At 38.5% G+C, this 27,668-nt stretch overlaps 1 protein-coding gene across 3 annotated transcripts; it reads left to right on the top strand.

Annotated features, from left to right (window-relative positions):
- On the top strand, positions 1-27,668 carry VSTM2A (V-set and transmembrane domain containing 2A). Of its 3 annotated transcripts, none has more exons than XM_008529468.2 (5): positions 1-858; positions 2,641-2,807; positions 4,003-4,053; positions 7,203-7,539; positions 25,773-27,668. In XM_008529468.2, the coding sequence occupies exons 1-5, from the start codon at positions 780-782 to the stop codon at positions 25,859-25,861; spliced, it is 723 nt and encodes a 240-aa protein (XP_008527690.1). In that variant the 5' UTR covers positions 1-779; the 3' UTR covers positions 25,862-27,668. The 3 variants fall into 3 exon arrangements, with proteins under 3 accessions (XP_008527690.1, XP_008527691.1, XP_008527692.1); XM_008529469.2 differs by having other exon boundaries at positions 224-858; positions 25,651-27,668; XM_008529470.2 differs by having other exon boundaries at positions 237-858; positions 25,513-27,668.

The raw sequence follows: 27,668 nt of genomic DNA on the forward strand, positions 1-27,668 counted from the left end.
GTTTTCATCGCCCCAAGGCAGTCTCTTTCACCCTATTCCCATCGTGCCCCTCCTCTTCAACAATGCCCCAACTTCTTCCTCAAATCTCTAGCAACTAGCCCCCAGCAATCCTGCACCGCAATCCTACAAACGTGCTGTCCTCTTAAACACAGAGCAATCCGATCCGCCAAGGCAAGAAAGAGTCAATTGTTGGGGGAAAAAGGCAAACTGGAAAAAAATAGATGCTCTTGCTCTCCAGAAGGAAAATGTAGACGGAGCCGCCGGGCCCGGGCCCTCTGCCGGCTGTGCGGCCGAGTTCCCGGCGGGTGGGGAGCTGTCCGGCGCGCAGAGAGTTAAAGGCATCATCGCAGCCATTAGAGGGAAAAGTTGCGGCGCGAAGCCCGGCGGAGTCCTCCTGCCCGCCCCCCTTGCCCACTCCCCACTTCCCGAGCCAGCTCGGCGTTTAGGGAGGGCAGTGATCACGCCAGCCGCAGCGGCAGGCTGACGTTGGACGAGTTGCCAGGTAGCTTAGAGCAAGCATCGAAGCAGCGAGGACGCTTCCCAGCGTTGCAACCCGGGTCTGGACTCGCAGCCTGATCGAATCCGAGCCAGCTGGTTTTCACCTTCGCGAACTGCATTCCCCTCTCCCAAAGCCAATCCTCGCCCAGGAAGCAGCAGGATGTTTGCAGTGCCGCGACCAGGGCGCTGAGACGAAACCTCTGATACATTTGCATTCCTTTCTTTTAGGGCTTTTTGGCTGTTGGCAACACTGATGTGACCCCCCCCCCCTCACTTTTGGAATGATGGGGATCGTTTTGGCATACGTTGGATTTGTTTTCTTTTCCGTTTTATATGTACAGCAAGGTCTTTCTTCTCAAGGTAAGTCTGTGCTCACTGGCAAAATATATATGGGCTTGTGGTGTGTTGTGCGTGTGTGTGCAAATTCTCTACATTCAAAGAATGGCCAGGCAAATGTAGTGAGGTTCCAAGCAAGCAATAGTGAAATAACGTTTTGTTTGGAATTTTTCTTTAAAGTTTATTAAATAGTAGGCAAGCTAGATTTGAGAGCAAATCTGGTGCCTGACAATAAGGTGGGTTCCTCGGTGAGCACAACACAGGGTTGTGTGTGTGTGTGTGTGTGCCTTCTATGTGTGTGCATGCACAGGGTAACCACTCACGCATACATAATCATCGCAAACAAACACGGAGCTGGGAATGGGGGACTCTCCATTGCCAGTCTTCCTTCCCAGTGTCGGCAGGATCGGTTTAGAGTTTCCTTTTTCTGGGTCCGTGTGACTTCGTTTGCATATGTGTTTATCAAAGGACAGACTCCTCTGAGGATCCATAAAAAAAGCACGACTTGCATTACAAGCAGCAGGAGCCTGCTGAATCCAGTTTTTCAGGACTTTGCAGGCTGCAGTGAACATTTCAGCACCATGAACAGATCACATCTCTGCTGCCAGAAGACTGCATCACTTCTGCAAGCAGAAATGCCGTAAACCTCCTTCCAGCTTGAACAGAAAAGTCCTTTTCAGATCGGAATGTCTTTTTAAAATCTCCTGTTTTCTCTAAGTATAAGTACAGTTCCATTTCAATAGGTCATTTTGGGATTTTACAAAATTATGAAAAGAGACACTGATGGTGTCTCTCTCTAAAAAGTGTAGGAAAGTGCACCCACCCTAAATCAGTCCCGCAGCCCCCTCAGTTCTGCGCTCCATGAGTGTACACTGTAGCTGTGCACTTCCATCAGCCAAAAATCTCTCTAAGACTCGTTTTAGGGAATCATCAGCTCTTTGCAAAGTGTTCCTTAGGCAAGACAAGAACAACCATCCAAAGCATTCTATGTTCAAGTGCTTTTGGGAGAAAGGGAATATCTTATTTTTGTGACTTTCACCGTGACTCCACGAATCCAGCAAACTAGCAGTGTCAAGGTTGGTAATGAAGAGGCTGAAAAAAAATCTGTCTAGAGACTTCAAAACAATCTTTAATCTGAACTAAACCCAGGTGTGTGATTCTTACATCCCATGATGTATGGCAATTTACAATACAATGGCTTGATGGGAATAAATGTGAAGATTAATTTCGAAAGAAAGAAATATTCACAGCTGAGAAAGTGTGCAACTTGTTTCATTGCTATAGCCATCAAATCACAATTGCTAATAATCCTTCTGATATGTCAAGAATGTACATTTTGACAAATAATCATGATCCATTCACTATTACATGAAAGTCATAGATTGTTTAGAAACTTGGAGGCAAGAGGCTATCCTCATATATCAACTGGACAGATTTGCCTAAAATGTACCTCACTGAATCCCTCTGTAAGTTTTGGGGAATACTGCAATCTGACACAAGGTACTTGGATCTAACTGGACAGCTTGGCTAACAGAGGGTAATAATTGGCAAGCTTGTTAACCTTTCCACTATCTGGGCTTGATCAACAACAAAGTGGTTTAGGCATGACACCAAAATTGAGATAGGAGAGAGGCAAAAGACAGGAGGTTGGGGAGCCAGGCAAAGTCCGGGATGTCACAGAAGGATTTTGTTTCTGTTTTTTTTTTTTTTTTTTTAAGTCCAAAAAAAGTGTAGCGAGCTCTCAGGGAAAGAGATGCTAGCAAGAATGGTGTGGATATTCCAAAAGGATGCGTTTCTATTTTGTAGCAAAATTTACCGAGTTCCCGCGGAACGTGACGGCGACCGAGGGGCAGAATGTGGAGATGTCCTGCGCTTTCCAGAGCGGCTCCGCGTCGGTGTACCTGGAAATCCAGTGGTGGTTCCTACGGGGACCCGAGGACCTGGAGCCCGGGGCCGAGGTGGCCGGTGCGCAGGTAGCGGAGTCGCGTAGCCCGCAACATTCCCTGCATATGTCCCACTCGCTCCCTTAGTCCTTTGGGTGTCCAGGCAGTGGGTCTAGGCCCGAGATGGTGCCTGGGCGCCGCTGAGGACCTGCCTTGCTCTCCTGGAGTGAGTGACGCCTAGAGATGCCAGGGAGTGAACTAGAACGCGTCCTGGTGACACGACGTTAAAACCCAGGAGGAAGTCCATTGTTATCAAGTCTTTCTCGATTTAAACTGGGAATGGCCTCCTCCCTGTAGCGCTGGTTATTGTCAAGCCATCCGTGATGGCACCGCTGTGTTGGTACATCCCAGGACACGCGCTGTCCCCTTTCCAGGACCTTGGAGCAGGGGAGAGTAATTCTGTCGGCGTCTCCATCACCCCTCCCCCAAAGTCAGTTCCTCTTGTGTCTGAGGTTGGCAGAATAGAGATTGGTGAGAGGGAGCGGGGATGGGAGGGAAGGAGAAAGAGAGAGAGAAAGGAGGAGAGAGATAGAGCGGGGAGAGACCAGGGGGGAAGACTGAGAAAGAGGGAGGAGAAACAGGGAGCAGGGTAAGAAGGGAGAAGGGACTAGAGACTGAAGGCGGGGGGAGGGGGGAGGGCGACTTGAGAATAGACCGGAGAGGAGGGTGGAGGGGGACCGGAGAGGAGGAAGGGAAGGGGAGGAGGGGAGGAAAGGAGGAGGGGCCGAGAAACGGGGGGAAGAGGAAAATGGAAGTGGAGGGAGAAGAGGGACAGGATAAGAGGGTCAGAGGGGAGGTTGGACACAGAGTTCAGCAAAAGGCGGCGGACGCGTCAGAGCAAGAGAAAGAAAATCAGCCTAAGAGCCCGGGGGAGGGGACGCAGGCCGGGTAGAGACGCGGAATCCCGTCCCAGCAAAGTCGCCCCGCGCGCCAGCGCCCGCGCCCGCCTTCCCCGAGTCCCTGCCCTCCCGGAAACCGTGCGTCCGGGACCATCAGAGCGCGACCGGCAGCGCCCCCGCGCGGTCCCGTGCCGCTGCAGGGAGTCCCCGGCCACCGGACTGGGTCGGGCACGTTCCTCCTCCTCCGTCTCTTTTCTAAACCGCTCCAACTGAGATGTTTCCACAACAAGCACTTGGGTCGTGTCACGCAGGCTCTGCAGAGTGCGCCCGGGGCCGGACCGCGACCGGCCGGGCTCCAGTCTGAGGTTCGTCTCCTCCTCCTGCAGGTGGAGTTGGTGCCTGACCGAGACCCGGACAACGACGGAACCAAGATCAGTGTGAGTATCACAGCGACAGGCGACAGGGGGCGCGGGCCTCGTCAGCTGCCAGGCAGGCCCAGGTGAAAATCAGTTAACACGAATCTGAGGTTTTTAAAAGCCTTTTCATGTGGTCCCTAAAAAGGCAATTTCGCAAGTGCAGGCGAGGGCCGGTTTTCCTTTCTTCTTCACTGGTTACATGAAACTTGAGGCAGATTTGGAGTTGATAAAATAAAATTACTTATTTTAATCACGTAAATATTTAAACAGTTACTAGAGAATCATTTTGCCACCCAAAGCGGTGTGTGACACTTTTTTTTCTTGCTCTTTTTAACAGTTACATAACTGTAAAAGCAAGGGGCTGCAATATAGAAAGAATTATCCTTTAATAGGAAGTAAAACACTAACATATGAAAATCTTCCTAGGCAGATTAGGCAGAAAACATTTAAAGCATCCAACAGGATGTTGAAAATGTAATGAAAACAACTCAGTTTTCAACGTCATTCATAATGCATGCAATGTATTTCTAATACCAATGTTCAAAATCATATAAATATAAAACCAATAGCCAATATAAATATAAAAACATAATTGCAGGAGGTTAACCTATTGAAAATAAGAGAGGTGGGTTTCTACTCTACTGGTTATTACTTTTTACAATGTGTGTGAAATTAGAAAAAAGAAGAAAATCTTGCGTCTTTACTATACCTCAAAGGGAGCCACATAGAAGCACTTTATATTAATAGAACTGGTTGACTTGTTGATAAGTAGTAAACAAGTTTCCATTACTAGAAATGAAATAGTTATATAATAAGAAAGGAGAAGACCTACTAAGTATAAATGTATTATATATAATATAGAAACACACATGTATATGTCTTAGGAATCTAAAAATCCAGTGACGCATTTAAAAAGGAAATTTATTCTGAAGCTTTTAAAATAGGGTAAAGCGGTGTAAGATTGGAGTTACATCATAACTAAAAGTGTAAATATATATTGTAACTAATAGAATCAAATTCTGTAATCTAAATGTATAATCTCAACATGAAAGAAAATATCAAATGAAAGCAAGATATAAACCAGAAACTCAAATTTATATTCATAAACTCATTGACATTTTAGAACATTTCAATTCAATTATTCTTATGTCACAGAAACTTGCTTTCAGACAGGGTTAGAAAAGCTTGTTGGTAAGATCAATAGTTTACAATTTTTTCTTAAATATTTCACTTTTCATACACACATATAATTGGATAGATTGTTTATTGACTATTTGTCTTTGACCTTTCACCCATGCCCACATCCTCCAAAGACCAGCAGTGAAATAGCCTCACACATGCTGACCTAGAGAAGCAGTCAGGTAGATAATCATGCACACAGCTGCTGACAGTACTATCTAGGCCAATAGTTCATAAAATGTAGTGGATTGGAAAGAGTTCTAGATACAAACTGAGGTAGAAAGTCATTTGTTCCCAGTTTACCTACTGTGTGACCTTGAACATAAGTCCTAAACAGGCAGTTGTTGACTTAGAATTTCCAGGAGACCTTGTATAAAATACTGATATGGGCTTCATGCCCCAGAGATCTAGACTTAATGTCTCGGCTTTAACCAAGTGAGAACATTTTCTAAGAGCTCCTCAGATGATTCTAATATGCAGTGTTAAGAATCACCAGCCCAGGGGCCAGCTTGGTGACATAGTGGTTAAATTTGCATGCTCTGCTTCATTAGCCCGGGGTCCACAGGTTCAGTTCCCGGTGCAGACCTACACGCTATTCATCAAGCCATGCTTGTGGCAGCATCCCACATACGAAATAGAAGAAGATTGGCACAGATGTTGGCTCAACAACAATCTTCCTCAAACAAAAAGAGGAAGATTGGCAACAGATGTTAGCTCAAGAGCAGTCTTCCTCACCAAAAAAAAAAAAAAAGAAAGAATCACCAACCCAAACCTCCTAGGACTCAGTTTACTGTAAAATGGGATCATAATAATATAAGTACTCTGACTACCTCAAACTTTATTAGGAGACTCAACTAAGAATATATTTGAAATTATTAATTTCCATTATTTTTATACTATTAGTATATTTATATGTAATTTTTCATACACATAAATATATACTTATGGTTATGGTTAAAATGTTGGAATCTATTTGTATACATGGCTCTATATGTAAAAACAGATGAACACTTGCCACGTTTTCTTAATTATTTACCGCCATTTGAAAGTGTAATGGCCGGTAGCAGAGTAACTTTTGGCCTTCTTCACTTCTTTTCTCTATATTTCAAAATCACCCAGATCTTTAATTCCTGAATGACTTATGCAACCCATCATCCTGTCAATCATGGATAATATATAATATATATCAAATCTAGCTGTTCTGATAAAGATGCTTATGGATATGTATACAACATATTATATAAAATTTTATGTTATACATAATCTTATATGTTAAATATAAATATTATCCTGCTCTTAATCTGGCATAAAAATTATTAGAAGAAATATAATTTCAGTTTTGAAAATCAAACCAGTGTTTAATTAACGGTGTCTCAAGTTCCAGTAGCATAAAGACCCTGGAATGTCAGGGGTGTGTACTCTGGGCCGTGCGACTTCAGGTGGTAGTGGTCTGTACCCTGAGCCATGGCCCCCATGACTGCAGGTCAGATCACACCAAGTCAATGCAGTCAGTACCTTAGGAGTCATCCCAATGTGGGGATAAAAGCACGTTCTCACCTAAGCTCTATCGTAGCCAACAAAATATTTTTGTGATTGCTCAGAGTCGTAGCTGCAACATAGAGAAGAAGCTATATAACTATACATTCGACCCCATTAGGTTCCTGTGTCATTCGGCTGAGCTAACCAGGAGAGGCCAGTCCCATGACTGGAAAGTGGCAGAGCTGCTGCCAGAACGTGGGAAACGGGGGTCACAGGCTAGGCTAATGGAATGGGCACTGGCTGGATTGAACCATGATCTTGGGAATCCAGTTATTCATAGACTGGAATACATAAGATCTTCAGATTTGACTGCTAAGAAAATAAAAAGCTCTCTCACTGTGGCTATGAGGCCATTAAGACCCTTTAATTTGCCAACATTAGCAAACACAAGACAATGTATGAGAACAAAATCATTTGATGTAGCCCTGTATTTTTTAACTGCAATTTTTCAGACAGTGAAAGTCCAAGGCAATGACATCTCTCACAAGCTTCAGATTTCCAAAGTGAGGAAAAAGGATGAAGGCTTATATGAGTGCAGGGTGACCGATGCCAATTACGGAGAGCTTCAGGAACACAAGGCCCAGGCCTACCTGAAAGTCAACGCCAACAGCCATGCTCGGAGGATGCAGGCCTTCGAAGCCTCGCCCATGTGGCTGCAAGATATGAAGCCTCGCAAGAATGTCTCTGTGGCCATTCCCAGCAGCATCCACAGCTCTGTCAACCAGCAGATGCGCCCCACCTCCAGCCCTCAAGCGGTAGCCAAAATACCCAAACAAAGTCCACAATCAGGTATGGAAACCCATTTTGAGCTTTTCATTTTACCACTCACAACCCCTCCACAGGAAGATCAGTCAAGTAGAGTAGACAGATGTATGTATGATGTTTTTTAAAAATGGAGACCTAGTTCAGTTGAAGTAAGAATAAGACAGGAGACATGGAGCCTGAGGCTGGCTTCACAGAGGATGTGAATTGGCCTGTTAGTGGCTGGCAGTGCTTCATGTCCAGAGGATCTAAGAGCTGGACTTTTTCTTTTTTCTTCTTCTGTATTTACACATTATAAGAACAGTAAATCATGTGATGTTGGTTGCATTATAAAATTCATGTTCATTTTCTCTGCAGATTTATGTATTGAGAATGACCCAAATTAAGCAACTTTCACTTAATCAAAATGTAAATGAAAGAGAAACACCACATTTTCAGCCACCCATAGCTTTAGGCAGGACTGTTCTCCAAGGGCTTTTGATTTAGAAGGAGAAACTTCAGCTGCCTGTGAGGAAAGTGATGATGATAATGGGAGGAAGTGAGGGGGGATAAAAGGCAATAAGTAGTGGAGAGATAAGGCAACTCCTGTAAATGTGCCTTTGATGCTGTTTCAGAAGCTTAGTCACACATTTCCTAAGTCAGCTGTGCAAGTTAAAGCTGTTCTGAATAACATTAATTTATGCAATCATTCAGCCAATGGAAACTCTGGAAGTTTTAACCTTGATGTGGGGTAGCGGCTTCTTGGAATGAGCAATACTCTGCATGACCCCAGGAATATTCTGTATTTTGCTCAGACACTTCTCATAATATTATAGGACAAAGGGAACATAAAAATATTTATCATTCTTTAACTTTTGTCTTTACATTTTATCATTGAAGAAGTATTGATACTACTATTGGTAATAGAAAATTATATGGCCAACATTCAAAGTATCTTTAGCTATTAGATTAAAAAGTCTGGTCACTTTATCAGGATGATTCATAAGGATCTTGGCTTAGGGTCCCTGCAACTTGGCACTGCTTTTAAATGCAGGTGAGCAACTATCCCAGCATGCCTTGGTCATGGCAGTTTCTGTCAGTCTGCTAAGTAGAGAGCTTACCCTCTGAAGCCCAGTTTGTTATGGCTATGTCTTATTTTTCTTTTTATCATCTCCCTGGTTTTACAAATTAAAGAACAAAAAAAGCATAGCTATAAAACGTGTATGTGTGTGTGTGTGCATGTATATAAACATATACCTATATAACAAACACATATATATGTATGTACCTAATGGTTATAATTTTTGTAACCATTATTTGATAAAGATTTAATGTCTTCGAAAGCGTTGCCCTCTCCACTTCAAGCTGTTAAAAGAAGAAACTAGACACTATATGCAAAATTACAGAGTAAACTCATCAGATAATTTACGACCTAATTAATGAGAACTCCAAATCATGGGAGTGAAATTATTAGTCTACATAGAATATTCCATTCTGTGGAATAAAATCCCACAGATTACATATTCTAAATGAAGATTCTAAGCATGGAATGAAATATTCTATTTCTAAACTATTTATCTTTTTGGATTAAATGTACTCTAAATGTACTCTAAAAATATCTTTTATTTTATTTTAATACCTCTTTCTTAGCACTGTGATGGGAACTAAATGGTAAGCTCTAGATATCTTCTAACAATTTTCAAATAAAAATCCCTGCTCATTTTCCACCCTGCCACCTGTCTCACTCATTGCCTTCTCTAAAGTGAAGGTAAAAGGAAGGAAGGGGTGCTGACTCATGGAAGCCTGTGTTCATTAAAAGCCCTTTCTACTAAAAGTTGTCTGCTTATAACAAAGATTAATCTGAAATATATCACGATTTTTAATTTCTATTTTTTTCTGCCAGTGAATTCTGGAAAATATTTCATATACTTTTCACAACATTTTCTAACTTTTAGTTCAGAAGCTGGGGTGCCACAGTCACCCTTTCTGTTCATGTGTAAGTGTCTGTGCTTGCACAATGATTGTATAAAACACAGTATCTGGGATGGATTTTTATATATTATATTTATATTATATATTATATTAAATATTATATATTACAGTAAATATTATATAATTATACACACATTCTGATTTATAATTTTGCTTTATAATTTCTCAGGTTATATTCAAATAAATAAAGCTGATTTCAATACCCATGCTTCATTTACTCACTCATTTATTCATTCTCCATCCTCTCAAGAGCTTATATACCAGGTATAGTGGTGCAAAAATGGAAGATACATTTCTTCTCTTCAGAGAGTTTATATTTTAATTTGTGAGAAAGCAAAATATCTATAAATCCCATTTATCATGCATCTTTTCTTACTCTATTAAAGGCAAGATATGTTGAAGACGCAGGGATTAAAATCTTGCTTATTTTCACTAATACAAGGTGGCATGCTTCATCCTTGGAATACATGACACTGTTATATCAACCTGTGTCACAAAAGACTGGTCTATCTGGCCTATTGTTTTCATCATAGCCTTTCACTTCGTTGACTAAATTATACTCAACTCTTAATTCATAGTATTTTCCTCTCAAGAAGTTCTGTGTCTCTGTAAAGTATTAGCTGAAAATAACTTTGTATACCCTTATATAATGTCCAAATTTTCATACAATTAACCAGTTTTACTAAAGCAAAAGTTTTCATGGAAAAAGGTAGTCTATTGCCATCTACATATCACAAGATAGAGAAAAGATTTAGCTATTATTTAATATAGCCAGTCCTATATCTTTTTCAAATATTTTTCCAAAAGTTAGTGAGCATGTGATGGTCCCCTCCTGCTTGAATCTGTTTTTCTTTATAACATCTATTTTTAAATTCCTTTAACTCTACCTCCATTTCTACCTCCAGTTAGAACCAAAATAATGAAGAAAAATTATAAAGCAAACAGATAAACAGAACTTGGCTTTTGCAATCCCTTAAGAGTTTCCCATGCCTGATTCTTTTGAATTCTCTCCAGTTTTGTGTACCCATAACTAACGTTGAAGATGTGAGGAGGAAGAATTCCTGATTCTAGCATGGAGTGGTTTAGTTCCATCTTCACAGAGAGCACAGAGACTTACTTGAGCTTCCTCACCTCCACCACATCCCCAAATACCTCCATGTACTACACCATTCTCTACTCATTTCTTCCTTTCTCATCAAGTATCTCTGCTCCTTTCAGAAGCCAGACATCCCCTCCATACACCACTTCTCCAGTCCTTCCTTTGTTCCTCTCTGTCTTCCTTCCCCTCTACTGGTCTCCTTCCTGTGCTCTTACAAATAGGCAATCAAAACTGTGCAAGGAGGCTCTTGCCCCTGCCCTCCCTCAGCCTGGCATTACACGCCTCCCCCGCCCCAAGGTGCACACCCTCCTGCAGAGGGCACCGTACATGTGCACTCATCTCTCTGTCCTTACTCTTTAGTCCCTGCATCTCTCCTTCCCTGTCAGCCCTGCTGGAAATGCTCTATGGCTGGTCATTGGTCTCCCAGTCTAGGCACCTCTCAGGTCTTGTCCTCTCAGTTTCTAGGCAGCATTTGCCCACTTGTCCTCTGGTTATTGGTGGTTAGTGTTTCCCTCTCTCTTTGTTGGCTTCTCCTCTTAAATTCCTCTCTTAAATGCAGTTCTTTTCTCATTCTTAACTCCCTAACCTTCTTATCCATTTCTGTGGTGTTTACTGCTAACTTTTCCTTAGAAAACTTCTCCGTTCACATTTCTAATTCTGATTTCTTTCTGGAGATGCAAACTAAGATTTGCCGTTGTCCCCCAAACATCTCCACATTCTTGTCTACAAGCACTGTGGCAGAGTAGAGATGGCTGCACATTTGTTACATTCCACTCATTGAACTGTGGTGCCTCTTTTCTGCCCTTGAAACTGGGCTGGCCTGTGTCCACTTTGACGGTAAGCTATAAAGAAGTAATGCCAGGCAAGTAATTATAGCCTTTAACAGGACTGGCAGCTTCTGGGGTGGCTTCTTAGAAGCCAACCACCATATAAGAAGTGCAGCTAGCTTGAGATCACCTTACGGGGAGCAAAGCCCACACATTGTTAACTTCAGCCGCAGCTGCTATTTCCTAGCAGCAGGAGAGATCCCAAGCAACACTGCCCAGCCAAGCCCAGCTGACACACAGACTCGTGAACGATAATAATACATTTTTGCTTTAAGGCGGTAAGTTTTAGGGTGGTTTGTTTCACAGCAATAGATACCCAAGTCAGGCACCTAAACTCAAATATTCAAAACTGAATTTATCTTAGTTCTCTCACAGAGAAGAAATGTTCTTCTCATGTTCCTGAACTCTTTTAATAACATCATCATAATAATAGATCTGATGGAAACCTTGAAAATGTTCCTATCTTCTCTTCCCTTGGCAGTTCCACACTGAATTAGTCATTGATTTCTACTAAATGTCTCTTTAAAATATCCTTGAACAGCTACATCTTTTGCATCCCACCAACGCTGGCATAGTTCTCAACATAGGCCCTCTGCACTATTCCAACATCCCCAATAGTTTCCTTGTTTTAACTCTAATACAAGGACCAGATCACAGCAGAGCAAGTATTAAATAATTACTATCTCCAAAGCACTATCACTAACTTTTATTGTCTAATTTCCAGCCCTGTTTCACAGAGTTCCTAATCTTCACACATAATCTTCCTAATTGGTATTTCCTGAATAGTTTCAGAGACTTCTTACCTCTATGACTTTGCAAATGCTGCTTTCTTTGTGTGGGTCTTTCCCTGTTTGGCGAGTTCCTACTCAAATGCAAATTATTTGATGAAGCTTTCTTCTGTTGTCTTAGAAGTGGTTGTTTCCTCCTTCAGATCACCACAGCAATTTGTTCACACTTACTTTGAAGCTATCGTCGTGCCTCATTATTACAGTAATTTTTCCCTGGGGCTTTCCTCCTTCTGGTGCTGGAGTCCCACATTCTTGGAAACCTCCTAGTCTCAGGCACAACATGATAGTTGGCCGCCCTACTGGAAACTTCTTGGCTACAAATATTAGAACTTGCATTTGCAATTCTCTAAGTGCCTAGAACAAGTGGAGCTCCTGTTTGGGGGAGAAAAGGAAAAGAGAGAGGGACAGGATGTCTCTGTTTTGATCTCCTTTTTTTTATAATTACGTTTGCATAAATATATAATATTGCCACTATTTCAAAATTGATCAAGACTCGTGAACGGTGTTTCTCAAAGTGTGTAGTGCAGATGACCTATGCCAGACTCACCCGGGAGCTTATTAAAAATTCATATTCTAGGACTCCACCCAGCACCTGTTGAATCCAAATCTCTGAGTCTAGAAACAGAAATAGATATTTTTATGTGAATTATGAGAATCATTAGCTCTAAAAAGTTCTTAAGAGTGAGAAAAGGTTTTTTTTTTCTCATTTACTATGAGATATATGTGCATGTGTGCATGTGTGCGTGATGTGACAAAATATGTTTACAGAAACTGGCCTTTTGCTGTTATTTCTTTTGCAGTATGGGGATGGACTTTTGCAAAGCTGTTCTCTTCACTCCTGTGATAGACAGCTGACACTTATGAGAAACTGGCCATGGTTAAGGTGTAGTTATGTTTCCACGTGTGGAGTCTCTAGTTGCTCAGCAGGAATGCTGATTCTCTGAACTCTGAAATATGATTGTTGTGTTTTCACCATGAGGTGAACCTGAGCGGTGAGAGGCAGCTGCTGCTACAGCTGCTGGAAGCCAAGAGCTCCAGAAGCTCCTCTGCTGCTGATCAACACGGCAGCTTTCCAAAAGTGGCCAGATTTAGCAGGAATGATCTTAAACAGAATTTGAAGCTGGTAGAGGGGAGGGAGATGACGAGCTGAGAGTCCTGTTTTCCTGACTCAAAATATGAGGAAATAGTGCACTGCACCTGGGTATGGAGCCAATCACCAATTGTACTATTTAGACCTTAATGTTGATTTTGGTTTAAATGATCCAACTTGGCTGCTTACACAGATTAAATGAATTTGATCATTGTAATTCTGTCAGTTAAAAGACTGCTATGGAAATCAAGTGTCTATGAATAAGATGAAAAACAGATTTGAGGCAATACTTTGGATAATACAGGCCAAGGAATCTGCTAGAGCTGTGTTTGAACCAGAATTATGTATATTAAGAGTCTATACTGGCTAAATTCTCCGGCAAACCATGTTTAACTTAACTTATTGAAATGCAGTAACTAGCTGGGTCTGTAAAAACAAGGCCCAGCTGTATGCTGGAAGAACTTTTCAATATGTGATTGGCCACATTAAGGTTCACTTGTGATTACCAGGAGCTCTGTAATTGAGGAGACATGAAGCGGAATTTGCCAGTGTTCTAAGTCTTTAATGATTTCATGATCCTTGAAATCTCAGGAAGCTGCCAGAGGAGCAGCTCTCTGGATAGATGACCAAAGGGTTGAGAAGTTGCTGGAAGGACTTCACTCTGTTGGTGAAAGTGACACACATCCTAAAAGAGAAAAGAAGGACAAGGGCTTATTCTCCCAAGGAGCACTGTAGCCACCTGTAGCCTGACACAGGTATATTCACCTCAGCTGCAAAAGGCAGAAATTAAACAGGAAGATGCTCCTTAGACCTGCCTCTTGCTCTGGCCATTCACAGGTAGAGGCAGTAGGCATAGCAGTTAAGGAGGAAAACTGTTCACATCTCATCTCCATCACTCATAGCTGTGTATGTCTCTGTTTTGTGTGTTTGTCTTATTTATCAAGCAGGAATTGTAGTACAATCCTCACAAAGATTTGAGAATTAAATGAAATTATATACATAGAGGGCTTGTCACTGAATAAGCCCTCGATAAATGGTGACTAGTTGTATAAATATTACTCTTATTGCATGAGCTTATGTGTTATTATTATCGGCAGCAATGAAATGATGAGAGTAAATGGTCTACACTATCGGCTCTACTGTAGCAAATATTTTCCTTGTTGAGTGCATGTAAGTGCTGAGTTAAGAAAGATTCAGTCTTCGTTCCTGGCCTATGTTTTATTGTTTATAATTTCAGAGCTGTCTTTTTTAATTCTGTCACAATGCCATTAATTGATGATAAGCTTCCTCTATATAACCATACCATATTAGCCACCAGCTGTCTTGCCCAAGGTTGAAAATAGATCCGTATTGTAAAACATATTAAGATTTCAAAGGATTTTTAAGAATTTGAACTGTGTGACCTGAATAAACAGGTATTTGGAAGCCACAATTATACAGACTAGCTGCTTTCTTAATTAAATTCAAGTTTTCAAAAAAACCCTCAGAATTTTTAACATCATAAAATAATTATAGATACATCTAAAAACATAAATGAGTGAGAATGTTGTTTAAAGCTTTCGAAAGAGAGAAAAATAAAATGGATTGGGACCCCTGTAATAAGATCAGCCCAGTTTGTGGTCGTCGATGGACACATGTGACTCCTATTCACTCTCTACCAGCTTGTGTGTTGAGTGAGCTGCGCACAACATCTCTGTGAACCTCAGAGTCCTTATTTATAAAATTGGGGTAGTAACAGCAACGCCCCAAAGGCCATTTTCAGCATTTCATGACATAATGTATTTTAAATACGTAGCAGAATAAACCTGGCTCAGGGTGAGCACAGCAGTCGTTGGTGCTTGTCCTCTTTACCTACCAGATGTTAAAGTATATTATTAAATAACCATCACTTAAGAGGATCGTAAAGGAACATAAATATGAGTAGAGATGAAAGAAAATAAGAATCCTGGAAAGCTCTAAAATTATATAAAATAAGGTAACATCTGATGGATTGAAAAATATAATATTTAAGGAAGGATTTATTTAATTAATAAATGACAAAATGAAATGCATTATCACAATTTATAATAAATACCCCAATGAGTTCCAATTAATTAAAGAACTAAGCAGAAAAGAAAATTAATATAAAGAAGATTAGCATAAAATCTAAAATCTTAAAGTTACAAAATATACAAATGAAAATAACATTTTACTATAAATAATTGAAAATATTTGTTTAATTAAATGTAACTAAAAAGTGATACAACGGATGAGGAAATATTTGTGTCTAATACTTACCAAAAGAAGGAAAAAAATGTCAATTTTACAGATGCTAGGATTATGTAATCCACTTCAAATGACTTAGAGATATCAAAAGTGATCATGTAGTATGGATAAAGGAAAGATAGATATAAACTTAAGACCATTCTCTGCATGACAGCAACACCCAAAGAGAAAATATTTGGGGCATAATATACAATCCACAATAGTAACAACAAGCAAAAGGTATAAAATATCTAGGTTTTTTTTTTTTTAAGACAATAACAAATAGTGGTATAAATATGAAGACCAGAGTTTAGGTCTGAATAAATGAGTAAACACGCTATGTTTTTGGATGGCCAATGTCAGTATTGGAAATATATCAGGTTTTTTGAAAGTATTTATAGACTTGATGCGGTCCCAGTCAAAACCCTAGTCACTTTTTTAAATTTGACACATATAATCTTGGCAAAGATTTTTAAAATCAACACGTGTCATCAAGGCGACAGTGACTCAGGCATTCTGCTGTATTAATACTTGCACAGTGAATTGGTACTTTCTTCTGGAAGAAAATTTGGTAGGAAAGATAAATCACAGAGCTTTGTCCTTGAAGTGAGCCTCTTGGGGGGCAATTCCATGGAGGTCAGTCCTGAGGCAGACCCAGACCCATGCGCAGGGATGCTGATCACAGAGGTCTTCCCATAACTGGAAGTACTCAAACGGCTGAGAGTAGGAAAGTTACCTAATGAATGTTCTAAAACTAGGCAGTGAATATCAAGCAGCTTCGTGTTTTTAAGCTAGAATCATGTTTTTAAATACTGTTTAATGAAGTTTAAAACGGCTCAATACATACTATATTGTGAAAAAATATAGAATACAAAACTTTAAATCAATCTGAGATATGTGCATAGAAAAATAACAAGAAGTAGTATATAATGTGTATCAAAAATCAAGATGTTATGACTTTTAATTATTTTGTTTGTATTGATAACATTTGTACAATGATAATTTTTTACTTTTGTGACCAGAAAAAAAAACATTATTTAAAATTTCCCAAATTTAAAAATAGACCAATAACAGGCCAGCTCATGAGAGACAAAGCAAACAAACAAATAAATTATAGTCCACAAATAAAGAAAAGCAAAGTAAAATAATGGTGTGTGATTGTGTAGCTTCTGACAAATTTAAAAAAATACACCCATGTACCTGTGTGTACATGTGCACATACGTATTCATGCATACATGTACACATGTGTACATAGGTAAAAAGCACTATTATGAAAGTGATGTACTCAGAAATTACTAGAGGCATTAAAATTAAGAACATTACACCTTATGTTCTGGGAGCTAGGGGGAGAATCTGACAAATTACTCTTGTTGTTTTTCTAAACATAATGGATATGATCTTGATAAATTTGTCTCGAATAAATAAATCAGACGCATTAAAGCCTATAAATAAAATATCATGCAATCATTTTTCTTCTCAATAGTATGACTCATTTGGCCCCCATTCGGAGGGAGAGCAAAAGTGATGAGCAATGGTACAGTCATTGAGAGTGTCCGGGAAAGTCAATACACTGGAAGATTTATAAATGATAGTTATGTTTTATTAAATATGACTGCTTCAAAAAAATCTGAGAGAGCATTTCTGCGTAATTCAGAATCCTATATGTATAAAATAGACCCAATATAGGTTAAATTCTTAGTGTTTAAATTAAAGCAAATTGTAGAAGCTAGGAGTTATGATTTTTTGTTCCATGAACAATGACTGCAAAGTTATCGAAAAAATAAAAAATAAGAAATTAGGTAATTTTATCTTCACAGACACAAGCAGTTTAATGAAGATTAAATAATGCGGTGAGATATTCCAAATTTGAGAATGTAAAGGTCTCAAGCGCTGTGCAATAGGGAGTCTATTCTGTGAGTGATTTTTTTCTTGTTTTATTTAGATGTCTTATAGTTACATCTTTGGCAACATCTCCAGTCATTTAGAAAATATTTTATTTTTCATTTTTCTGCTTAAACAAATTTATATATTCTGAAGGCAATTTTTTCACTTCTCTTAACAATGTAAATAGTTAATTGGGAAAATTACATTTAGGGAGCAAGCAGTAGAATCATAACCACTAAATAGAAAAAGAGTACTTTAGAATTTAAAAACTCACTCTATTTCCAATGATCTGAAAATATAAAGGTTGTGACGATGTAAACTGTGTCCTGACACTTCTGGTGTTATTGCAGTACCTAGCACTGTGCTAAGCACATAATTACACTTAAATAAATGTTTAGGGATTGAATGTTATGTTTTGGTTTATGTATAGTGGAAAACACTTATGAGGATAATACCGCTGCTAAGAAGATACTTGAATTTTTATGTAATTTGGTCAAGCTTTAAAAAAACAACCCCAGATCACTATGTATTAGTGGAGAAAGAGCACTGGAAAATAGCACTTGAACCATCCTCCATTACATGCCCAGAACAACAGTAATCTCCATTTATTTAAAATTATATTTAATAACAAATTATATCTAGGAAGTTTGATGAACAGTCCCTGGCAACTGCTTACTTTTATCATTTTATTTGCATTCCTTGATAAATAGGATGCAGATAAAACAACTATTGCTTTGGATATGTCTGTTAATTACTTAACTCTGATGGCTAAGAAGATAGTTTATTATGAAGATAATTTCTAAAACATTCTAATGTAGATAATTTTGAAATAGGTAGATTAAAGAAACGGGTAAGACCATTGGCTCATTGGGAAATAAATGGGTAGTCTTAAGACTTTTTTGATTTAAAACAAGTGCTTTTTCTGAAGCTATATAATTATCGCCTTTGTATATCCTGTTGGCATTAGGTCTTCAAATAATTTTATCCTCAAAAGCAAACATTACTGAACAATTAAAATTATTTTTTTAATTTAAGCAAATGACTATATTTATCAATTAATAGTGAAATCTTTACTTTTCAATTTACATAAGAAGATATGTGAAAATTGAGATCACATAAACAGCTATGTTTCTTTCCTCTTCCTTTTACTTGCATTTCTTGATTCCTCAGTTGCCATGTTTTTAAAAATATGAGATGTGCTTCCTCCTTTGATGAGGAATTTTTCTATGATTTTGGAGGTGAGATCTGTGACAATGCGCAGAAAGAGTGTGGGTAGGAGGAGGTATTCTTTATATACCAATCAGTGAGTGATTGCTCAAATACGGAAATACATCTTTCGTGCCTCTCCACTCATTAATCAACAATTCTAGCTGTGATGCACTTTTTATCAACTTCCTCCCTCAGGGCAAACTATCCCAGCCTGCTCTGGGGTAAGTGTTCTGGGATCACAGTCCCTGCAGCAAAGGCATCCCACATCGGTACCACTTGTCCTCATAATTTCCTTTATTCCATTCCCCAATTTGAATGTACTTTTTTAAGCCCTTAGTCAAATTCAGCATTATTCAACAATTTTGTCAGTGCAACAAAACCGCATGTGTGTGCTTAGCCTTAATATGGAATTTGTGATCATTCCAACAAGGCCTGAATTAATATCTAACTTCACATTAGGAATGAAGAGTTTGCTAATTAATGAAAACATACATGCAAGGGTATATTTAATCTCCTTGAGTAAACAGTTTCACGCCCTTTAGCACCATTGATTTATTTACCAGTAAATGTCATACTAATCCTAAATCATTCTTATTCATGCATTAAAGCAGTTGTTAGATATATGTGGTATTAAAACTTCATTCTTTACAAACATTTTATTTGCCTTTCTACTAATTTATATTGTTCTCCCTTGCATTTTGTCAAAGCCACTCATATTTCCATATATTTTTAATATTAGGCAGAATTGAGAAAGTATAGTTTTCAGGTATGAAGAATCACCAGATGAAGTTATGATGCAAATTAGTTTGTGGAGTCAAACAGAACTGGTTTTGAATCTAAGCTGCACCACCTACCAGCTGAGTAAACTTGAACACATTGCATAACACCTCTCAGCTTCAGGTTCTTAGTCGGCAAACTGATTATAATAATCTCCCACGATCATAGTCCGAGGTAAAGATATAACAAATGTTCTAAATAGCCGCTGCTGTCATCATTTGTTTGCAGGGGATCAATTCTTATTCGGATGAATGAATTACAACGAAAATATGTTGTTTTAAGATGTACTATGGCCTCAGCAGGTAGGGGGCATCAGTACTTTATGTGTCCGTTCTGGAATCACTGAGTCATAGAAACCCTGAAAGCCTGCAGGGGCTAGCTGTAAGCAGGAGAGTCTGGAACATTCTGTGGTCAATGGGATGTCACCCATGCTCCTTGTCCTTTAGACCTGCATACATGAGCAACTGCACTTTTTCCCTCAGCTACAGGAGGCCTCGTAACTGGAAGAGAGGTGTAAAATTGTTGACTAAAGGAAAGCAGGAAATTTAAACAGCTGCTACCAACATGCCAGGGCACGATAAAATAGACTATTTATGTATTATGTCAAAATGAAGCACATTTCTTTTAAAACAATGGATTTCTGGAAGAAATTGGCACTAGACCAATTAGAATTCTAATAAAAAGATATTCTTTTCAAAAAATTATAGGATAAAATCATCTTATTATTTGATCTTCCCCTTTAAATAGCGATTTAGTATGTGCAAACCTGAATAAAAATTGCATTAAAAGCTAGCTCAAATTTTCTCACAAAGGGCCAGCCCGATGGCACAGCAGTTAAGTTCGCACATTTGGCTTCTTGGCGGCCTGGGGTTCGCTGGTTCAGATCCCAGGTGTGGACATGGCACCACTTGGCAAAAAGCCATGCTGTGATAGGCATCCCACGTATAAAGTAGAGGAAGATGCACATGGATGTTAGCTCAGGACCAGTCTTCCTCAGCAAAAATAGGAGGATTGGTAATACGTAGCTCAGGGCTAATCTTCCTCAAAAAAAAAAAAAACATTTCTCACACAGCTATTTTCATTTCTTAAAGCTGGCATCTGTAATAAAAGAGAAGTGTGTCAAAGGAGGCCATCTGTTCCTAGAGCTGTAGTGGACACACCATTCTTTATAGGCTTAGCCTCTTCACAGACAAAATATTTATTTGACTGTTGCTTCTTTTATTATTGGAGGATATCCATTTTTAGGTTTTTTCATATGATAAACATCACTAATGCTCACTTTTACAAAATAAGTATTCTGGAGTCATACTGTAGAGCCAGAGCAGGAGAGAAATTGTTTTCTTTCTCTTTTCTTGCTAGTTTTGATTCTTCTAAATACTCAAACAAGAAAAAGAAAAGAAAAACCATTCAAACATCATACCTAAATCTACAGAGATTCCCCATATGGTGACCGTTCCCCAAATCTAACCAACAAAAAGTTTTACCATATAGAAATTAACCCATCAGAAAATATTCATAGCCAAAAGAAAGTGAATATTGAGGAGCTGGTAAACCTTAGAAGGGATAAATTGTCTAGATAGTTGTCTTAATCCTCTGAATTCAATCCCCATATCCTCCTTTGATGATCTTTTCTGGGAGCCAGGAAAGTGACTGAGAATGGTTATCCTTCTTTCCCTGTCACTAACTAATGGTGGCACTTTGAACAATCAACTTAAGCTTTCTTGGCCCCAGGCTATCAAATTTGAATCAAAAACTTGGAAAAGAGAAGTTCTTAGAAGAGGGACATGTAAGAACAATGGTAAAGCACCTCTCACTCAAATATTTCAGTGAATTTGGAGGAAACTAGAAGCTCTAAAGGTCTATAATATGCAAAGTTCAAAATATTTCTATATCATAAGACATTTGGTGTGTTGTATGGAGCAAAACATACTTTACCTATTATTAATGTTTAGGAAAAATATGAGGCTGATGATGTTTTCATATCCAATATTTATAAGTTCAGAGTTGAGGAAAACAAGTTTTATATCAAATAATTTTTTCTCTAAACTGTGCTATATCCAGTGCATTTTCTCTGAAAAGACTAGTGTACATTCGTATAATAGCCTCACATCTTGATTTACAGCTGTGAAGACACTGAGGCAAGGTTGCTTGCCATGGGGAGTTTCAGAAAGAAGTGCACCCATATTCTGAGTTGCCCTGACCACGTTACTGTTTCTGCATTTCTGTACCATTGCTTTCCTACCTGTTACCCATGTAACCTAGGCTGAGTTATTCCATGTCGCAGAGGTACATCTTCCTGAGCTGTGCGTTTCCTATGCAGGGTTGTTGAGAGGATGAACTAAGACAATGCATGCAAAGAGCTTACCGCATATTCCCTGATGCAGAGTACCTGCCCACCTCATTGTGGTTGTTTTGGAGATAGAGGTGAGCAAAGGGCGGCAGCATTATTAAATGCACCAGTGTCTTCCAGCCTCTTGATCATAGATACAGGGAAGAAATGGTAGTATAGATGGAACAGTCTAAAAAGGAAGGTGCTAAAAGGGAGCTACGTTCTTCTGTCTGGCAGACAGATGAGAAGGGCAAGGCAGACTTTATAGTCTGAAAAGTTATGTGCAGTTAAATGAGGTGGAAAAGATGGTGAACTGAGCTCTCCACAGCAGTACCTCTCTGATGATGTGGTGGTATGACTGCACACCATCTCTGCCTGCTTACTGAGGATGCCAAGGTCTCAACTACTGTATTGTGATTGTTTGTTATTTTGTCTTTTTTTTAAGAAATAGGTCAATTTTTCTATTATACTCTGAAATAATAATTAGAATGAAGATAAAATATTTGAGGCTATTATTTTTCATGTTTCTCCTTGGTCCAGCTCTCGTTGGTCACAGACACTCTCTTGAGAAATGCTTGCTTGTCCACCTCTCAGTGAAGGTGATATGACACTGACTCTAGCATGAGGTGTAAAAGGGGCTGAGAAATGAAAGCCCAGTTTCTGCACTGCTTAGACTTCTAAGAAGACTTCTTAGACTTTTCCATTTGCAAAATGGAGAAAATATCTTCTCTGCCTTCAAAGGCATGGGGAATTGCACCAGAAAGCACTATGAAAATCTTTAAGCATAAAAACAAATGAAAGCCATCATTATTAAGTAGAAATTGAAGGACATCATAAAATGGCATCCTGAGTGAGAGAGAAATCTCTAGGTTCTATTAGGCCACTCTTCACCTAGGCATGCTATCTGCACATTTTCTTCACATAATGTAGATAATAGCATCTCCCTTTCTTCACAGGGTAATTTGTTTTGGGGGCAAAAGTTTAAAAACTTTCAAGGCACAGTTTTAGACATTGAGACTAATAAAAAAAATTGCTAAACTTTTACCTCTTGCCTTTAATGAGCTTATAGTGTAATCAGTGAGATATGACATGAACATAATGAGTTACAAGTCAGTGTAGGCCAAGTTAAGGTCATAGGAGCAGCAAAGCCAAACAATGCTGAAGTTCAGAGGAGAGAGAGATTACGCTGTGTCTGCTGGGAACAGACACTATAGACAGCAGGCCATTTGAGGGCAAGAGTTACTTAAATGCATGGTTGTGATAGGTGGACCATAGGTTATCCTGTTGGGCCTGGGCACTGAGCAAGAGAAACCAAATAAAACAAAATAGGTAATTCTATTCCAACACAATGTCTGGCATACTGATGTGAAAAAAATCAAACTATAATACTCAAACAGTAATGCTCATTTTAGAAAACACAGAAGAAATGTCTTTACTTGGGATATTAGAAATGAGTGGCAGCAGAGGAAATTAGAACTTAGAGCTCCTGACTGCAATCCTGGATCTCATTATTTTACAAAAATAAAATGTTTCTATATGTAAAAATAAGAATAGAGCGTGATGAGTCGCCAAAGTTTACTTTTTACAAAATAATTTTTAAAAACTTTCTATAGGGGGCCAGCCCAGTGGCATAGTGGTTAAGTTGTCACACTCCACTTCAGCGGCCCGAGGTTCGCAGGTTCAGATCCCTGGCACAGACCTACACACCACTCATCAAGCCATGCTGTGATGGCATCCCATATACATAGTAGAGGAAGATTGATGCAGATGTTAGCTCAGGGACATCTTCCTCACAAAAAACACTTCCTGTAGAATAGACCATAGCATGTTTGATGAACAATAATGTTATATTCATTGAAAAAAAATGTTATATTCACAATGGTGTACATCTGAGTGAAAATGACTATGATAATTATTTGTTAAAATTACACAGGGCAAATTATAGCATTTTAGATTCTCGATTTCACTAATTCTTTGGTATGACAAAGGTAAGGAAGTACACATCTCACTTACTCAAGGCATAAATAAAACATAGAAAGAAGAGAAAAACAATCAGTGACTTGATGACAAAACAAATTTGCTTTAGAGTTTACCATACAGGAAAGAAAATTCTGTCTGGCCTGACAGAAATAAATTTCATTTAGTTAAAAATATGCTAGGAACTACATGCTCCTGGAGTGGATGAATGATTACAATCTGAAAAAATAAAGTACTTTGTTACAATGATATGTTGTATATCTGACGGCAGTTCAACATTTTAATAGCCTTTTTAAAAATACTCTTTACTGTATGTAATTGAGTTTCTTTCAAATTATACTGCTCATGTAAATTTTGTTTTAACTTGCACATGCTGGACATATTGTGATAGGAAATGATGAATCAAAACGAGTAGCTGTTCCCTTCATATTTTGTAGGAAGGATGGGGTCAGGCAACCCTTGAAGGGCTGCTTACTTGAGAAAGGGGCAGCGTAGTCCACGGTTGCACCAAGTTCGAGCCAATCTGCAGTGCCTGTGCAGAAAAAGAAACTATTATTTCACAAAATATCTTCTTTGAAGAGCAAATCACTTTACTTAGTTTTATTGCTTTAAGAGTTTTTTTAAACCTTGATTCAATATAAGACATACTTTGTGTCAAGTCAAATGCCATTGGCTGTTTAAGGAGCCATGTAATCATTTCTTTCTTTCTTTTTTTTTTTTAATTAAATGAATCCTTGTCAGAGAAACTCTCTTCAAAAGACAGCAGGAACATATATTTAATTTTGGAAACCTCTGATGCTAGTGGTTCTACATAGATTGTATACATTTTCCTTGCGTGACCTTTGTACTCAGAGCTGCACATGAGCTGTACTATCACTTTTGCATTTTTGAATCTTGTCACCCAGCTTGAATGAAGAAACACTCTCCAGGGACCCACCATTAACCTCTGGGTCTTCAGTCATTAGGTTTCTATAAGGAGATACTGTGTTAAATATATGGCTCTTCCACCAAAGAAAGGCAAATCAGTTGACAACACTAACAAAAAAACAGTAATGTGAGTCTACTCAATGGCCACTTTAGAACCCCCAAAGATTTAATCTGCAGTGACTTCTTGAGACCATATGGCTTTACCTCAATTTTTATTCTCACCACTGTGGACCTGAACATGAGTTAGCTGAAATATTCAAAAGATTGAATTTCCCTACCCTTACCCTGTTCAAATGCTTTTAACCTTTCTCCAATTAAAAGAGAAAATAAATGCTTTGAGCTTCATCACATTTTTATTTTCTTACTAATAAAGTACTAATTTAACGCATATTTGTAGCTAGAAACTTATTGGATAAAATATATGAAGAAAAAATATAAAACTACAATTGAATTCTCTCCCTTACATAGTCTTGATGTTCTTTCAAAAATTTCTATTTCTTGATAGAACTGACTTTTCTCAGATTTCAAGGATAAAAAACTTGAGAAAGATCTTCCTCTTAAAGAAAATGGCCAAATGTACCCAATCCAGAACATATTCTCCCCACCCTTGAGGAGCCTACTTCTTTCAGTGTTGGTTGTGTCTCCTGTGGTTTTACGCTTACACATTAGTAAGACAGGGGATGTGTTTCTAGCTACCAATATAGGAATGACACAGTAACTCTAGGCAATGATCCTCAAAGAATGACTTGAGGGAAATGTATTTGGATTTGTTCCTCTGAGTGTTCCCAACTATGCGATGGCATTGTTTGAAAACAGACAAAACAAACAAGACCAACTTCCTGGGACTGAAATACTTTGTATGTGTTGTTATTTGCAGTGCATGCCAAGACATTCATGAGCACCAGAGCCAAGCTGGCGAGCTAATTAAATATATATATGTATGTGTTTAAAACAGCCTAATAAGGAGCATTGGAAATCTTCAAGATGAGCGAATATCTTATAACTTCTTCCGCAGGTGCGAGGATAGCTACAAGCCATGGACTTTCTGTCCTGCTTCTTGTTTGTGGCTTTGTGAAGGGTGCTTTGCTTTAATCTAAAGTGCTGACTTTTTTCCAATATCACTTTCTCTTCTTAAAGCAAAGAGCAAATCGCCTGTAAAATCTACGGAGCGGACAGCAAAGTTGACCCTAAACTCCAAGCACCACTCTGCACCCACTGTACTCTAATTACCTACACAAGGAGCGCCTGCTTCCGGAAGCATAAACGAAGAGGCTATCACACGCTTTGCTCATAGTATTTTCTTTGGCAAATCACTGATCTTTTATTTCAAGAGAATTAATGTGAAGTAATAGGACATTTTCTAATAGCAAGATCTATTTTTTTCCTTTTCTTTTGGCTACTTAAAGCTCCATCTCACTGACTGCTCAGGGTTTGGCCTGAACATCATCAGTATAGTAAATATTTACCATGGTGACCACTCATTTCCTCCTAAAGGACCCATTATCTGCAGGAAGCAGAGATCGAAAGGCTACAGAAGATCAACTAGCATTAAACAAAATCCTCGTTTTGGAGCAAGAACAAAACTATCAACACTGAGAGTCAACAAGGAAAACATTATTTTAAATAAAAAATAGAAGAATTTTTAAATTTTCCCTTTTTTTCTTGAATTTTTCTCCTTTTTCTTGATTATAGTTCTTGTTCAATGGTGGCAATGCTGGTAACGGCCAATCTCTGTCAATCCTGGGAGGTTTATATAAGTACATTTTGAATGTTCTATATTTCAATGTATTTTAATTCATTTTGCAACTCCTGTATATACAAACTTGACAAATTCTGTAAATTGCTTATAGTATGTGTGATATAACTTCAAAGTAGATAGACTATGACCCACATGCAAGCTGATTTTTATCACTATATATATAAACATATCCATATAAATATCTATCTGTTGGGCTACCAACCAACCTTTTTTTGATAAAGCATTTGTTTTTCACTTATAATTCCTATCTTGTGTGAATTTCGTAAGGCATTGTTTCACTTCCACAGGTTTGACAACTGCAGATGGTCTCTGTTGCCCTCTGCTTCCTTATGGAAAATGCATTTTAAAATTGTATCAGTCTCTGATGAATGAATTAATTTTGTTGTGTGTATGCTGTGTTGGAAATTGCTATGTTCCTTTATATATGGTGTTTACTGAGGTTGGAAGGTCTCTTGACTCTGAAGAATGTACGCTGTCTGGTTTTGACAGCTATCCCTATATTATTATCATCATTATTATTGTCAAAAAGCAATGTTGCTTCTAGAAAATTTACCTTGGAGGTGAATGTGGGGACGGTGGAGTAGTCACCATGACTCCCTACATTTGTGGAAGAACTGTTCTTGCTGTGGCTAAAATTCTGCTTCCTTTGACCTTTATGAATTTTTGTAGCTTTGTCATTCTGTTATTTGCTGCTAATTATATTTTAATGTCTCCTAATTAAAAATTAAAATTTGGTTGTTGGCTAAACATAATATGCAAAATATGACTGTAAATCCCTTACTAAAGAAGACAATGTGTTCAGTTTTCACTAGTTAAGTGAATTATAATTTTAAATATTCCATTCTTATTTTTGTCTTTATGATAATCCAGATTATCTTTATTTAGAACCTGCTTTCTACTCTGGCAAAGAATGATAGGCAGGACTATTAATGTGTTCCATTTACACTATGGAATAGATACGGGTTGAGATAGAAATGACTTAAGTTTTCCTTCCAGAGAGATTGTTCCATTTTCTTTCATAACAAAACCAGAAGGTCATCTCTGTAGGACCATCAGCTCCCATCCTAAGGTCCTAAACTAAAGGTTGAAGATAAGGAATACCTTTGCTTTTTGAAGGTAAATGCATTGATTTTCTGCAATTTTCCTGATATTCTTGACGTTATCTTCTGAGAAATAATGTTTCATGCTAAATCTTTTATTGACATTTTTCTTGTTAATTTGGTTTATTATTTCAGTCTAATGAGAAAAATAAAAGATTTGATTCTGCTATTTTA

This window comes from Equus przewalskii, chromosome 4 (assembly GCF_037783145.1).
Source record: "Equus przewalskii isolate Varuska chromosome 4, EquPr2, whole genome shotgun sequence".
Lineage (NCBI taxonomy): Eukaryota > Metazoa > Chordata > Mammalia > Perissodactyla > Equidae > Equus > Equus przewalskii.

Bases quoted from the DNA above. Each gene is read 5' to 3' on its own strand.
- VSTM2A (XM_008529468.2), top strand. From the start codon at position 780: ATGATGGGGATCGTTTTGGCATACGTTGGATTTGTTTTCTTTTCCGTT. The intron at 859-2,640 runs GTAAGTCTGTGC...TCTATTTTGTAG, and splicing joins GCAAGGTCTTTCTTCTCAAG to CAAAATTTACCGAGTTCCCG. The intron at 4,054-7,202 runs GTGAGTATCACA...GCAATTTTTCAG, and splicing joins ACGACGGAACCAAGATCAGT to ACAGTGAAAGTCCAAGGCAA.